The sequence below is a fragment of the Rhea americana genome, unplaced genomic scaffold (genome assembly GCF_003343005.1).
Source record: "Rhea americana isolate MKP2758 unplaced genomic scaffold, rheAme1 scaffold_162, whole genome shotgun sequence".
Classification (NCBI taxonomy): Eukaryota; Metazoa; Chordata; class Aves; order Rheiformes; family Rheidae; genus Rhea; species Rhea americana.
This window is the reverse complement of record NW_028185728.1, coordinates 2,112,648-2,127,904: the sequence shown is the minus strand read 5'-3', so window position 1 is coordinate 2,127,904 and position 15,257 is coordinate 2,112,648. Positions and strand designations below refer to the sequence as shown.

At 58.6% G+C, this 15,257-nt stretch overlaps 1 protein-coding gene across 1 annotated transcript; it reads right to left on the bottom strand.

Annotated features, from left to right (window-relative positions):
- Window positions 1–10,295: 10,295 nt before the first annotated feature.
- On the bottom strand, window positions 10,296–12,400 carry TMEM121 (transmembrane protein 121). The gene has a single exon (XM_085300208.1). The coding sequence runs from the start codon at window positions 11,627–11,629 to the stop codon at window positions 10,691–10,693; it is 939 nt and encodes a 312-aa protein (XP_085156334.1). The 5' UTR covers window positions 11,630–12,400; the 3' UTR covers window positions 10,296–10,690.
- Window positions 12,401–15,257: the final 2,857 nt, after the last annotated feature.

Below are 15,257 nucleotides of genomic sequence, written 5' to 3'. Positions count from 1 at the left end.
AAATGCCAAGCTTGCTGCCGTGCTTCTGCGCGCCCTGCTAGACGCCTCCCGGGGCCGTCACGCTGCTGGGAACACGGTCTGCAAAAACCCGAGTGGGACTTGGTCCGTGGCACCGCCTGGCGCCAGGACGCCCAGGCGAGCCCCTGGAGGAGGAGGAGGAGGAGGAGGAGGAAGAGGAGGCTCGGCCAGGGCGTGTGCCCAGGCAGCAATCGCATCCCCGGCTCCCAGTGCCCGGAGGTGCTGCCGGCGCTTTGGGAAAGCGGGGAGCTCAGCTGCGCGTCCCGAGCGACGTCCTGCCCTCCGGCTCTCGGAGTCGTGCTGCGACGCGAGCTGATGYGAGGTCGAGAAGAGCCGAACGTGCCCGTCATCCTCCACCTCTGCCCTGCAGCAGACGCGCGTGCTGCGAAGGGAAAGAGGGATGTGTTGCGTGGCGAATGYGTTTGTCACGCAGGCACGACGAGGGAGCCGTGCAGAAGGCTTGGCTCTCCCTGTGGCTGAGCTTTTTGAGATAAATGGCCCAAATCCAGCTGCAGAGACATCTTAAAGCACAAAGACTTCAAGTCATTTGCTTTTAAAGTGATTACTGTAGAACTCCATTATTTTTGCCATACACTTTACTTCGATTTGTGGGTGTCATAAAAGGGGATGCGAGGTGAAAGACACCTGCGTAGCGCTGGGTGAGGGCGCTCCTCCTCCGAGGCCTCTTTCCGCTCGGGTGCCTGCTGGGGGAGCGCGCCGGCGAGCAGCGGYGCTGCCTGCCTTTGCCTCGGGGAGCTCTCGCGTGCCTCCTGGAAGGCAGCCCGGCGCGCGAACGGCAGGGCGGGCTCCCTTCAGCCTCCCCTCTCCCTTCGCCTGACCCGAAATCCCAGCGTCCTGCAGGCAAAGGACGTCGTGACAAGGCTTAAGCAGGGGCTGGGCAGCGGGAGGATTTTTCTAGGGAAAGACTGGAAATCCAAAACRGGCCGGTGGCTGCTTGGCAGAGGCACGACTGGGAAAGCTGCAGGGTGGTTAACCGGGGCGCCAGGCAGGACTGGAAGGCCGAAACCCGCTGCCTTGGTGGGCCTCCCCGGCTCTGCAAGACGGCACTGCCATCCGGTAACCTCATCACGGGCAGGAGACCAGCAGGTCTCTAGGTGCTCGCCGTTAAGTTTGCCTGCTGGATTGCTAGCGCTCACGTTCTCTGGAGCTGTATGATTTGATCCTTCCCGAACGGCTGGCAGCACCCTGCTGCAGGCTGTCACGCGTGGGGCGCTTCAAGGGCCCGGAGCCTCCGGGTTCGGTCCCCGTGCCGGCCGAGCGGGGAGCGTCCCGCGGCCGCCCGGAGGCGCTGCTTTGGCCGGGCGCTGCGGGCGACCGGCGGCGCTCCGGGGTGCTCTGCAGAGAAAGCTCTTCTGACGAAAGGGCAGGTTTGCTGGAACTGCAGCATCCTCCGCGAAAGGGYTAGTGTCCCTAAACTTCGGTTTCAAAGACCATCAGGAGAAAGGTCCAAAGCTCTTGAGACGTCTTGTTTTTATTCTTTACAAAAAGGTAAGCTTTGTTTCTGGTGAGAAATAGATTTTCCTTGCAGAAGTGAAACGGGGCGGTAGACAGAAGGAAGCGTATATACGGATGAAACGTCCCGGTTGCTCAGAACGGGTTGTTTTTGCCGGAAGCGGTGCTGACTCTGGAAGGGGTCGGTGCCGGGGACGCCGGCACCCCCTCGCCCGCTCCTCTGCACGGGCAGTCCCCACACACATTGCTTTTGTTGCAGGCATTTGCTCTCCCCTTCTGCAACGCTTTACAGCACAGGCACGCAGAAAGTTACCAGCGACCTTGCGGGCAACCATGGAGACTGCGGTGATTACTCCGGCACAGAGGAATTTTTAAGATACGCTGTAATTTTCAYGGTGCAAAATTATATATTAGCATTACAGTGAAAGATTCTTTGCCTGGTTATTGCTTGAAGACATACATTTTATCTAAGCAAATGTTTAATTGCTCCTCATTGGACACTAGTCATGGGACATTAGGCATCAATAAAAGAAGATTCTTAAAATAYGGGCTGAACAGAGTTTCTAGCGCAGTGTGGTGGTTATGGTCGCAGGATGGATTTCTTCCACTGCGTTTTTATTTTTAATTTGTTTCCCATCCAAGCGTGGTGGCAGCACCCCTGCCATAGGCACGTCTCTGCTCCGCAGCTGGCCTGGGAGAAGCCCGGTCCCGCAGAGCCCCGGCTCTGCAGGGAGGGCAGCAGGGACCACGTACCGGTCTCTCCCCCGCAGCTTGGGGAGAGGAGCCTCTCCCAGAGCGGCCCCCTCGCCCCACCTCCCGCGTGCCAGGCGCCCGCCCGCGCCGTGCCCCGGCACGCTCTGCCCGGCGGGGCCGAGCCGTGCCCAGCCCTTGTCAGACGGCGCCCAGACGCAACGAGGGCGCGTGCATGTATGCGCTTCCCTTTTGGGAGCTCCCCCGTCGTTCTCCTCCTCCCCCAAACCTCTGGCTCACGCGATCCCGTCATTAATCGCGTTGTGGATCATGCTAACGTTAGCTAATCGCTTTACCGATGATGCACAGAGCGTATGTCCGGGCTAATCGAATAGCTRTGGTGCCAACCTCCGTACCGCTTAGCTCATTAATCATTTTTCTAACTTGGAAACGTCCTTCTCCAGGCTGCTGGGCACCACTGCTCTACAAGGTCAGGRCACTGAGCTCCATATGTGCCAGGAGAGGTTTAATTTTCCACTATGTGCTGGGCCCGGGCGCTTTAGCTCCTTGCTGATGCGGGAGCGGCAAGGCCTCAAGACAGATGACAAGGCTGCGTGGTGTTCAGCGTGAGCACGGAGAGGCCAGCTGCTCCGAGGACACCCGTGCTGGAGGAGAGCGTCGGTATGCTGGGCCACCACRTCTCCAGCCATCTGTTGCACACAACCCAAAGACGCTGAAATAAACTTAAAAATCCCCTGCGAGAGAGCAAACTCTAGATGCTATTTCCATGGCAAGCTGTTCAAGGTTTGCTGTAATCATCTTTCTTCCTCCCTGCATAGTGCTTCTCAGCACTGTCCTGCCTAGGAGGGACGGGTTTGATAGCTGCAAGGCTTGTAGGAGTATGATCGTACACGGAGCTCAGGAGGTGCATGGTGTGCGCGAGCCAACGCAGCCCCAGCAGCGCTGAGTGCTGCAGATAGGGATGAGGCACTTACCACGCAGTCTCCAAAGCAGCAAGTCAGGATGAGGCAGAAAGCTGTGAGCTGGCAGGAGCTGTGGAGCAGTTTGTTCCCAGCTGAGCAGCACCATGCGAGGCTTTGGGAAAAGGCTGGAGGGAGGCTGGGGCAGAAACAGGAAAGAGGCTCCTCAGCTCCGTGTGTCTCCATTTATAATCCTGCTTGAGCCATTTGACCTTTTTGGAGCTCCTCATCACTCCATCTGAGCCAGCTGGTGGGTAGGAGAAGAGGTTTCCCCAAAAGTAGTGCAGGCTGCTCTGAGGGCCTCTGTGTTGCCCAATCTCCTGCACATGTACCRAAGATCCTTCTCCTCCAAGGGCTGGGGTCTTCTTTCCAAGAGGGGATCAGGAGGAAAWTTTTTTGAGGATTTATTCTTTATTTGGAGCTCAAGACCATCCCAGTATAACTCACCCACTGCCTATTGCCCATTCCCCTGTGTCCTGGTATCTGCAGGTAAAGATTTATGCTATTTTAGGTGCCAGCCTCACCAGAGATTAATGAGAGATAATTTCCTATAAAGAGGTTTATTGAGTGCTCAGAGTTCATTTGCCAGCTGTGAAGTGAAACATCTGAAAACATTTTTTGAATACTAAGTCCTCCCTGGCATTAGCACAAAAAAGGGGAACAGTGCCTTTTTCTGCTCTAGGTATTTGTTCTGCCGGGCAGAACAAGCGTCGCGTACTGAGCCCGCAGAGCTGAGATGCTGTTTCATTAGCGCTCTGCCTGCGCTGCGCCCGGGGGTGGGCGCAGATGTGCCTGGCATGCTCAAGGCGCCGCGCTCGGCTTCTCGCGAGCCTCCCCGCGCCCGCCGCCAGCTCGCCGGGCCAGCGCGAGCCCTCCCAGTAACTTTCCAGYGGAACAAAACGTTCCTGTTGGTAGAGTGCGTGCGTAACGACTCTGAGGCTGGGAGAGGAGCCGGGGCGAAGGAGGGGGACCAGTCCTCCTCGCGCTCCTCTGCCCTCGCTTGGGCCCATCACCTGGTTAGGCTTGCCGTGTGGAGCAGCCTCCGGAGATGCCTCCTTTCCCTCCGGTGCCTGGGAGCCCGGCGCTGGCTCCTCCTGCGGTGCCCGCACCCGCGGCTGRGCCCCCGCCCGCCTCACCTCCACCCATCGCCTGGTCCCCAGGAGTTTTTGTGCACAGGCTTCGACTGACCGACTTTTTGCACATGATGACGTGTGCACAGTGATGGGCTCTAAATCGGTTATTGCTAGACAGGGAAGAGCTCTAGGAGTCCCTAGAGAGCAAAGGAGGCTGGAGAGGCTGCAGGCATGGCCGGCTCCCAAAGCAGAGGGACAAATTCGGGAAGGCTTTTAGACACGATAGTCCAAACACCTACTTCAGCTCAATAGGCGCCTCAATTTCTGCCTGCTGCTGGCTASGAAGACAGGAAAGACACAGCAAGGGGGAGGAAGGCTCCGTGCGCCCCCGGCTCCGCCGCTGCCCCTCGCCCCTGGCCGCAGAGGTGCCACGAGCGGGGGCCCGACCCACGAGAGCCCTCCCTGTGCTCGGAGGGGCGAGGGCGGCTAACGCAGCGGGGATCTCCTCTGCCGCCCTGCCGGGCTGCCCTTACGGGGCTGTGACTCCTTTCGGTAGGAGTCACTACTGCTTGGTTTGGGGGAAATCGGTTGTAATTAGGAAACTGGCTTTTTGAAAAATCCTCCCATTAGCAGTTGGGCAGGTGACTGCACACAGGCCCCTGGGGTGTATATTTGTATGCAAATATTGGCCGTGAGGAGCTAATTATCCTCCTTTTCTGTCTCAAGCACATTCCTAACAGCGCCAATGGATCATTCTACTAATTTTTATCTCCTTTGGACTTAGTGTACCATGCCCATAATGTCTTTGCATTTTCACACAGACACTGAGGGCACATTAGTTAGGAGCAGCAGATCAGGAAACCCACATCYGTAGAAACAGATTTCAGAAGAAGCCTTACCATTTTCCTCAGCATATGGTAGTTGGTCTCCATCGAGCTTTGGTCTGAGGTCTTCTCCTGAGGAGAAAACAGCGACGAGGAATCTGGGCATCTTCTTGGCCTAATTATTTATCTGTACTTTCATGGCCCTTCCTCGGCGCACGGTGGCCACAAGGAGCATGCCAGCAAATTCCTTTTTCTGCAGAAGTCGGGCCCAAGTGCCACTGTCAAGCTGCAGGAACCGGACCCACCTGAAGAACTGGCTCTCCTGATACCTGCTTATTCRCACCCCAATAAAGAACTCATAAGGTTGCCTTTGCAAGTGCCATTTGCACATATAAAATGCAGTAAAATCAGGGAAGCTCACATAAAAACGAACAACAATACTAGTTGTTTCCTTTGAAAGGTTTTGTCTTCAAACAACTGTAAAAGAGGGCAATCAATATACCTTGCCAGGGCCTTTCCAATGCTTCCTGAGCCATTATGGTCATAATGTTTCTTCAGGCTGCTGTGATCAATACATTTGAGACACTGAATATGTCAAAAACACATAAAACCTTTATTAAGGTGAAATTAAATGAGCAAGCACAAATCAGCAGCTTAAATGGATATTGTTCTTCAAGGACAGCAGACCTTAAAAACAGACACGCATTAAAAATCCAGGGCTTTCAAAGCTAGGCTTAAAACCTCGAGAAACTCCAGCTTCGGGGCTTGGAAAATAGAAATTTAGAAGTGTGGAAACGACCAGGGGCAGGAAATTACGAGGGGCAAGATACTACCAGAGGCTGGCGAAGGGCCAGCGCTCTGCGGGGCGCCTGGAGCCGGGTGCCGGCGCGGGTCGCCGGGGCCAGCCCCGGCGGGGACGCGCCGTCCCGGGGGAGGGAATGGAGAGCCTTTCGCCCTCTGCAGCTAATGCAACCTGACAGCTGCTGTCTCTGGCCGCCGTACGGCACGGAGCCGGCGGCAGGAGGGTCGCGCTCGGGAGCGCGCTCCAGGAGGAGTTCAGCGCTGCCCGGAGCCGTCCGGGTTCGGCGCGGCGCGCAGCGCTGCGGGGCTGTCGGCGGGACGCTCTCCCCGGCCCCCGCTCCGCGGCAGGCACAGGCCAGCCGGGCGGACGCCACGCGCGCTGCAGCAGGCGAGGATGCACGTCCTCTCCCCGCACCCCGGGAGCGTCCGGCATTGCCGGGGCCACTCTAGGGCTTGGGGCTCCCAAGCGCCGGCAGGGGAGCGGGCGGCCGCCTGCCTCGGGGCTGCGGCACGGGAGCGGCGCCGTGCTGCGGCTCGCGGTGCTGAGAGCGGAGGCTGCTCGACCGGGAAGGGTGATTGAAGCCGAKGCAAACCGACCAGCTGCGGGGCTGCGGCGGGGAGCGGCCTGCGCCCAGACGCCCTGCTCTTCGCCGAGGTGGGCGCCGGGCAGCCCGACCCGCACGGGGCCAGCCGAGCAGTCACGACGCGAAGGATCGCTCGGACGCGGCCCTTCCTCCCGGCCTGCCCAAATTCCCAAATTCGGGATTTGGGGGAAAAGAGTCACAGCCGCCCCAGCTGAGGACAGATGGACCTCACAGCACGCACCTCCAGGCACTGCCCTCGGGGGGGGCGGGGAATGCCCAGCGGGGTGTCCAAGGGCAGCAGAGCAGGCAGGGTCCGAGGCCTCCCGCTGCGGAGAGCCCTCCTGGCCGCGGGACCTGCTTCGTGCTGAATCGCCCCAGCGGGTATTTGGGAATTCCCAAATTCTCCTAAGCCCTTTCGGMCCCCACAGCAGTATCGGGCCCCTCCAGTGCCGCGGTCACGCGGAGAGCCTGGCTGCAGGAGTGCAGGGYGCCATCGGCTCCCTGCCCCACGGCAGCTGCCCTCCTCCCAGCCTCACAGCGGGGTGCAGAAGCAGGTATCTTACCCTGCCAAAAGGAAACCRTCAGAGGACAGCAAGGACGTGTGAGAACTGCCAGGACTCAGGGAAGGAATAGCCACAGCGCCTCGCCGGCGCCCTTGGCTGCGGAGCACGCCGATGTGCCGGTCACGGCGGCAGCGACGCGCCGGCGCTGCTGCACGCCACCTGCGCGGAGCCCAGGCAGAACTCGCGGCTCTGTCTCGTGTCCATACCTGGAGATTCGGCCCGAGGCTGGGAGAAGYGCGATGTGGAGCGGCTGCTGTGAGGCTGTTGGGACGCGACAAGAGCCCAGGCTCTTCTTGCAGATAGCGCCCGACATGCAGCTGCACGAGCCCTCTGCTGCCTCCTCGTCCATCGCTTGGCAAGTGGACAGGACCAAGACGGATTTGCCTTGGCTCGATGCTTCATGAGGAGCCGGAATGGCTCGCTCTGCTCTGTTTGTTTGTGAGCTCCCATTTTGGGTGAGACTCATGCAAACCTCCAAATTGGAAGCGGATGGGTTCAGCCCAGCACGTCGCCTCTGCCAGGGGAGTGATCTCAGCTTGCCGGCCGCTGTGCAAGGCTGGGACAGGCACTGCCCTTTGGGACCACATCGGCAGGAAGGCTGAGAGAGGCTCCTTCCCCCATCGCTGGGGCTGCACGAGGGAGAAGAGCCCCGAAGGCACCACCACGCTCTCTTGGCCAAGGCCAATGGCTTGCTCGTGTCCAAGGCTTGCACCCCTTGGACAGAGGGGGCAGCACCGAAGGCGTTTGTACAGCAGCAGCTGTAGACAAAGACATCAGAGATGATGGAAATCCCACTAGGTCTGTTTTCAAAAGGCAACGCTATATGCCGCCCTTACAGGTTTTCCACTGGTGGGCTGGGAATTTGCATTATTTCTCCCACATTTTTGATGTGTTTCTCTCACTTCAGAAGGTAAAAGCCTGTAGTTTGCCAGGAGGATTTCTCATTGCACAAAGGAGCTGTTTGCCAACACACCTTCTCAGCGGAAAGCTGAAAAATTGTTTGGTTCCAGCCTATTTATTTTTAATTGTTTCCTTTAGTTCTCATTGCCCACAGCAAAATACCATCTTCCCCTAACAAATAGCCGAGACGGGAACCGGTCGCCCTCCGCAGCCAGCCCTGCGCTCCGCTCGCTGCCGGAGCCCGCAGAGTTTGCATGCCTGTTTCCAGGCTGGCCCCCTCTGCCAAAGGCAGCTCCTGCCCCTCTGCACGACTGTCCCGCGCTCAGCTCCTTCTCCTTCATTAACCAGCCTGATAGCCTGGTGGGGAAGGTCCTTGCAGGCTCCTGGGGGTCTCCTGAGCCTGCCCAGGGTTTACAGCACCAAGGGGGTAAATGCAATACCTTTTCGTGTTGGATCCGAAGCTGCTGATGCCCAGAAGAGTATCTAAACCTGCGTCCTGAACGGCCTTAGACTCAYGAAAGGCAAAATCAGAGAATCAGACACCTGCACTCAGTGCCAAGGCCCTGATTTCGAGCACCTGCAGGTTTTTCTGTCTTCTGTTCTTGAGATGAGCTGTAAAATAAAGGCTCGCAAATTAATTACCTAACAGAGTGGCAGAATGCTATGAGATACCTGGGAGTTAATTGTACTGATGCTAATCGCATGTAATTCAATGGCACCAGTAGAGATGTAGTATGTAATTCCATASGCATTCCATAACAATTTAGCAATTTAATTAATTTCTGCTAATACCTTTTACATCATCTATTCTCTTCCCTCCATGTTCTCTGAGGGAACGAAAGCAGAACCTTCCTTCAGTCGGCCACCTGGGTCCTCATCTCCTGCAAACTCACTTTTGTTGGCAGGTATCATTTTATTTCTCAGTGGTTTACTCGCAGTAGAGAAACCCACACAACGTCGTCCCTGGGAAACCGGGTGTCCAAGACAGTTTGACAGTGATGTGATTGGCTGTTCCTAAATTTGGAAAGCTGGAGCAGGGCTGTGTGAAGTGTTTTGGACAGATCATGATGGGCTGAAAAGATGGGAGACTTAAGCGATTTGTGGATTTAGGTCAACTTCAGGAAGCTCAGCTAGAAGAAAATATGGGAGAAAAATATAGAAAACAGCAAGCATTTTATTCCAGCCTCTCAGAGTAAAATGTTTGATTTAGAAAAAGCAAAAACCTGTTTCAGTATGCTTGAAACGAAGTTTTTCTGCTTGCTTCCTTCTGCAATTTTTTTGTTTTAAAAAAAAGCAGCAAAAGGGAAAGGTTTCCAAAGAATCAACTTTTTCCAAAGGGCTGAATTACTTCCTTACGTGATATTCGGGATTGATTTAAAACCACGGAGCCAGCAACTCTCACCCAGCGCCCGCTTTAGAGCAGGCGCAAGGCGGGTATAGAAGGAGACGAGCGGTTCGGGCCACGCGCGAGCCGCCTCCTGTGCCGCTACCCTCCCTCCCGGCCCCGGCCCCGGCCCCGGCCCGAGCAAAGACGCAGAAAAGCCGTGGTTCTCACTGGGCTTTTATTGAGCGGCTGGTCCTCGCCTCCTGCCCGCGGGCCGGCTGAGCCCCGCGCCGCGCGCGCAGCCGCTCCGTGCACAGCGCCGAGCCCCAGCCCCGCGCCCTGGGCAGCACATCCCCCCCCCCGGGTATTTTTTATTTTTTGGAAATATTTTATTTTAAAAATATAGTAGCTGTGGAAAGCAGCCCTCTTTATAAAYGCTCGATGCCGGAGCGAAATGCATCATCGCCGTCCTTGTTACGGAGCTCTCCCCGGTACCTGTTCCTGCCCGCTCGGTGCTGGCCGTGCACGCTGCACCCTCCGTTACGGTCAAGGAGGTTTGCAGCACCGCGGGGAGGGAGAGAGGGAGGGAGGGAGGGAGAGAGAGAAAGAGAGAGAGAGAGAGAGAGAAAGAGAAAGAGAGAGACCCTTCTAAAAATAGAAATATTGTGCTGAGTTGTTTGAAGTGAATGAAATACATAAAACACCAGCATCAGATTAACTTCAGCTTGTCAAATATTGCTCCGGGCAGAGTCGGTGCAGCGCGCCGGCGGCGGTGGGGCCCGCCGGGTCCCCCAGCGCGTGCCACGGGCCCCCGGGGCCGGGAGGGAGCGGAGCCACGCTAGCCCTCCCGGCGCAGCCCGCCGCGGGGCTCCTGCTGGGAGCAGGGCTGCTCTCCGCCCCGAACGGGCCGGAAGGAAACCAGCGCGCCAGGGCGCAGCGGGAGCTCCCAGGAGACATTATAAATAGGAAACTGTAAACACAACCATTCGAAATAAGAGACACCTACGATCACAGGATTTACTGGTTCAAACGTCCCGCCCTCCCCCACCCGCACACCTACCCCCCTGCCCCTGCTCCATAAAAAGGTCTCCAGTAACAAAATCCTCGTTCCAGACTTGGAGTAAAGGTGAGGTGCTCGAGGAGTAAAAAGGGACACCGCAACATTAGTGGTCTTTGCTCGGGAAGAGAGAAGTCAGTGGAAGGGAGGGAGAGGATTAGCTGGTTCAGGTCCTTTGCAAGTTCATTTGGTTTGTCTGGAGGACTCCTAGGGTTATACCTGAGATGAAGAGGTCTAGGGGACGCTCCATACCTCGATTAAAACATGGTTGGTGTTTTGTGCCTAGAAGAGCCCTTGCTGCTGGGATTTGTCCGTCACGCTCACCCCATGCAGCAACAGAGCAGCAGCCCTCCTCTGCTCGCCACGGGGCTATGTGAACCAAGGCTTGGCTCGGGGTGATCCATCATGTGTCGAGGATCTCGCTAGTGGGTGATGGCTCGTGGGGAATGCCCTGTGCGCTGTGGACAGTCTGGTTGTGGGAGAGGGAGTTCTGCTGGAGCTCCAGGGCRATGGCATTCTGGGGGAACTCCTTCACCTGTCGCTTGTACTCAAGGAATGTGCACGCCTTGGTGGCTATTGCAATGATGTTCTTGCCAATAAAGATGGTGGAGACCCTGCTGTCTTGGAACAAGACCATGTTGATGGCCCGGATGAAAATGGTGACAATGTTAATGGTGACCAAGCTGAGGACGGGATAGAGCATCATTTTCTGTGGGGCAATGTGCTCCCCTTGCATGCTGATCTCACTGAGGGACACACAAGGCAAGATCAGGAGGAGTATGTAGCAGTAGAAGAACATGAGCCCCTCTGCCCAGATGGGCAGGCCAGTCCTGTGTGGCTCCCACAGGTTGGCCTGGATGTCCAAGATATCTAGCAGGTCAAGGGCCACCCAGAAGAGACGCCCCCGCAGGTCCTCTTTCTTCCGAAAGGTTCGTATATACTCCATGCTGTCCAAGGCCACCAACACCAGGTAAAGCCCTGGTACGCAGATGGACAGAAGCAGGGTCAAGGCTTTCCTGGCCACCGTCTCCAGGTTCTTCTTGTCAGCTTTGTAATTCTGAAAGATGAAATACAGCTTGATCTCCAGCACGAAGATGTACAGGAACCAAAGGATCATGGCGTAGCCCCTCTTGGCTGTCTTCACCTCTGCCCCCACCCACACTGCCACATAGCGCAGCACGATGAGRAAGCAGATGTCCCCCACCAGCACAATGATGCAGACGCCGATCTTGCGGGGCCCCTGGTTCTGCTCCACCAGATAGGCATCCATGAAGGCCATGCTGGTCATGATGACAATGGTGGTCAGACACACGTGGCGCTTGTCAGGTGGTGGCAGCACCATGGTGAGACGAGTAGGCCTCCCTCCACGCCACGTTGAGCGCTGGCCTGCACTAGGGGAGAAGATCTGCTGGTAGGGCAAGGTGGTGCATCAGCCACGAGCCCTTAYGGGACCAAGGGCTGCTCCGTCCCCCACCTTGAGAGACAGCAAAGAACAGCGGGTCAATCGGCAGCTCCTACTCTCCTGGGGCTCCTTGGGCGCTTCTGCAGACAGTATCCCTGGCTCTGCCCACTCCAGCAGCCACCAGCAGACCCAACTGGTGCACAGCCAGATTGCTCTGCCCTTTAAGTGACGTGTTTCTCCCCCAGCACTCCTGGGCCAGCTGACCAGCCTAGCCCCAGGCACTTGCCACTGCCAGCAGCTAGGGCTCAGGAATGTGCAGGGCCTCCTTATGGGAGCTTCCTCCTCCGTCTGGGGTCCCCCATCRTCATCAACCAGAGGGGAAAGATCCTGCCTCTCCAGCCAGGCAGCAATCCCACGGCACTAACGCACCTCCGGGCGCCAAGCTCGAAGCTCTCGTACAGATCCCTGRAAATCAGGTGGGTGATCGGGCAGAGGTCCAGCCTGGCCGTGTGGGTGCAAGCCAGCAGAGGAGGCAGGGGAGATGGTCTTGGAAAGGCTGCTGTCTTCCCAGYGAGAACCCAAACTCCTTCGTGGTGCGGGGGTCTCCCTGTGGCCTTGCAGGGTGCCTATCGCTGCCGGTCAGCGCCGGGCCCACGACGATCAGAGCAGGCTCCTTCTGCTGCCAGCTGTGGACACGTCCCCTCCATTCTACTGCCCTGGAAAAGACCACAGRGAATGGGCGTTAGGGTGCCCCTGCACGCTGGCACCGCGGCCGCGAGGATGGTCATCCCCTGAGCTCGTCGGCACTGCGGCTGCGTGCGGAGGATGCTTGTGCAAGGAAGCACGCAGGCACAGTGAATGTTTAGGCAAGGCTTAACGCAGAACATCTTTTTGTTCGAGATGAACCTGGCCTGGATTTGGAAGCTCGGCGGGCCTCCCTCACGTRAGGGCTCCCCACCCAAGCTCCAGTCCTGGGCGCTCCTGCGGAGAACGCACGGCCCAGAACTCGAGCGGAGACTTGCAAACGCCCGCTAAACCGGCTGCGCGGCCAAGTCGCCCCGCGGCTGCGGTGCCCGGAGGCGCCCAGCCCAGGCAGGGGCCGGCTGCCGGCCGGGGATCCCGCGTGCTCGGGGCCGGTCCCAGCGCAGGGCGAATTTGCGCCGAGTTATGACCTTGGTTTTCGAATGGTTGCTGCCAGCCGCTCGCGCGCTGCTGCCAGCCTTCAGCAGAGCCCGTGAAGCGGCAACGCGCCTCGCCCGCGGCGCGGGCGGCAGCAGGCAGCGCTCGGCTACCTGCCGAGAATAAATAATCGAGCGCTCTCCGGAGGTGACTTTGCTGCCGCTTCCTCGCGGCTCGAGCAGCCGCCCRACAGCGTGCAGAGCGGCGCTCCCAGGCCGCGAGGAGCACGGCCGGGTGCACGCCGCAGCCCCGGCAGCCCGCTCGCGCTTGTCCCTTCTTGAGGTTCCAGATAAAAATATATGGTCACCGCTGCAACCGCCTTTAAACTCGTGCCAAGTTTTGCAGGGGATTTACGGCCAAGGATGGATAATTCCAGATAAATTAGGTCTTTCAAGAGGGAATGCTGTTTTTTTTCTCCCCCTTTATGTATTTCTTCTTTCAGAAGACAACGGTTATTTAAAGGGGAAGCAGCTCGCCAGCACGAGGAAAGGCCCGGGCTTTTGCCGAAGAAAAATATCCCGGGCGAAGGGCTCGTCGCCCCCGGCGCAGGGCGCTGCCGCAGCGAGCCCTCCGGGAACGCCGCCCGAGCGGCCGCGGGACGCTCCCCGCCGCGCGGGTCTCTCCCCCTCGCCCAGGCCGCCTCCGCGTCCCCACGGCGGCGCGYGCCAAGCCCCAGGCGCTGGCCGACACCAACGCAACGCTCGCACCGGCAGCAGACCGCCATCCCGCCCCGGCGGCGGTGCGCGCGCGYGCGTTTCGGTTTTACCGAAAGCAGGAGAAAATCCGCGGCACGACGCGTGCCTATCCCTCCAGGGGGGGAAGCAAAAGCCTCTTCACTATTACAGAAGAGCACACAGTTTTTAAACAATTATTGCTCTCGGAAGCCCTGATTCACAGTTTTTAAACGACTGTGCTTGACAGTACACTCGGCGACTGCTTGCGAAGCTGGCTGGGGAAACCAGGAGACGAGCTTGTCAGCTAGCYACACGAACGCCTCTGGGCGAGCGTTCGTCTAGACAGGCGTTTGCAAAGCTTTGGCTTCCTGCAGGAGTCCTTGTAAGTAAAAATACAGCTCACCTGGACGTAATGAGCTCGGAGCACGAGGGATGCCAGGAAAGCAGACGGGCAGCTCGCGGCTGACGGCTCCTCGCGGCCCCCGCGCCCCGCTAGCCGTCAGGGCTCCCGCGGCACTGCTCGCCCCGAGCAGACGCGCCGCGTTGCAGAAGTCGTTCCACCAGCAGCCCTCRCACCTGCGGCCGGTGATGGCGCGAGACGGGCCGAGCACATGTGCCCACCTGCCACCCGCTGGACGGTGGCACCAGCCGGCAGCAATTGGTCTGCGGGCAGATAGGGCTCAAGGGCAAGCCTGGGGCACGGCCGCTCAGACCAGGCTCTTAAACCTGTGCATGAAGAATAGCAACTTTCCTTGCTCAGCAGGGCCACGTCCTGCCCTTCTTGGAGGGCATCAGGAGCTCGGGGACCGCACGCGGCTCTGGAGAAACGCGGCGTGCTGCAGCGAGAAGCACCTCTTCCCGGACCTCCCGACGGCCCCACCGCGCCTCTGGCTATCCGCAGACAYGTGGTCGCAGCCGTGCTTCAGCATCAACCCAGCCGCTGCAGAAGAAAACCCAGCCGTGCTTTCCCCGCGGGAAGCCGGCGGCTCGTTGCGCGGTGACTAATTACCGCCRGCTCCGCCGTCAACGCCCTCCGCGCGCCCCCTCCCGCGGCCCGGCCTCCCCGCGCTCTGCGCCGCGCTCGCCCAGCCTCGCGCAAACCAGTTCAAGTTATTTAAGCGATTTCCACTCTGCCTATAAATAAAAGGGGGGGGGAAGCGAGGCAAACGCATACGCAACGCGCTTCCCAGGTAGTTACGGTGCCGCATTGCTTAAAGCTTCATTTACACTTTAATTGCTCTGATTTATTTCAGCTTCCCTGGATGCAAGTCTGACGCTCCCCTCCGTTTAGTCCTTCACCGGCCTGAAGAGCTCCACTACGTCCTTCCCGGTGCGCTTGCTCCCGCTCGGCTTTAGCTCGCTGCTCGGAGAGCTCTAGCAACCGGAGCGGTGCGGGCACGGGCGCGAGCCCCCGCCGCCGCGCTCGCCGGGYATCATTTCTTTGATCGGCTTTAGCAAACGCAGCAACGCAGAGGATTTCTCCGTCGCCGCCCGGACGCCTCACCGGGGATGGAAACGGAGCGGCGGCGTTCCCCGCCACCCGGCCGCGGCCGCCCCGGGGCGGGGAAGCGGCCCCTAACTCCTCGTCCGTTTTGCAGCTCGCCGAGTTTTTATTTGCRAGCTCCGCGCGGCCGCGCTCCCCGGCGGGCTCCGGACGGCAYCGCCAGCGCATCCTGCCACGGAAACGAGACCGCGGAAGATTTTCCGGACCCTGC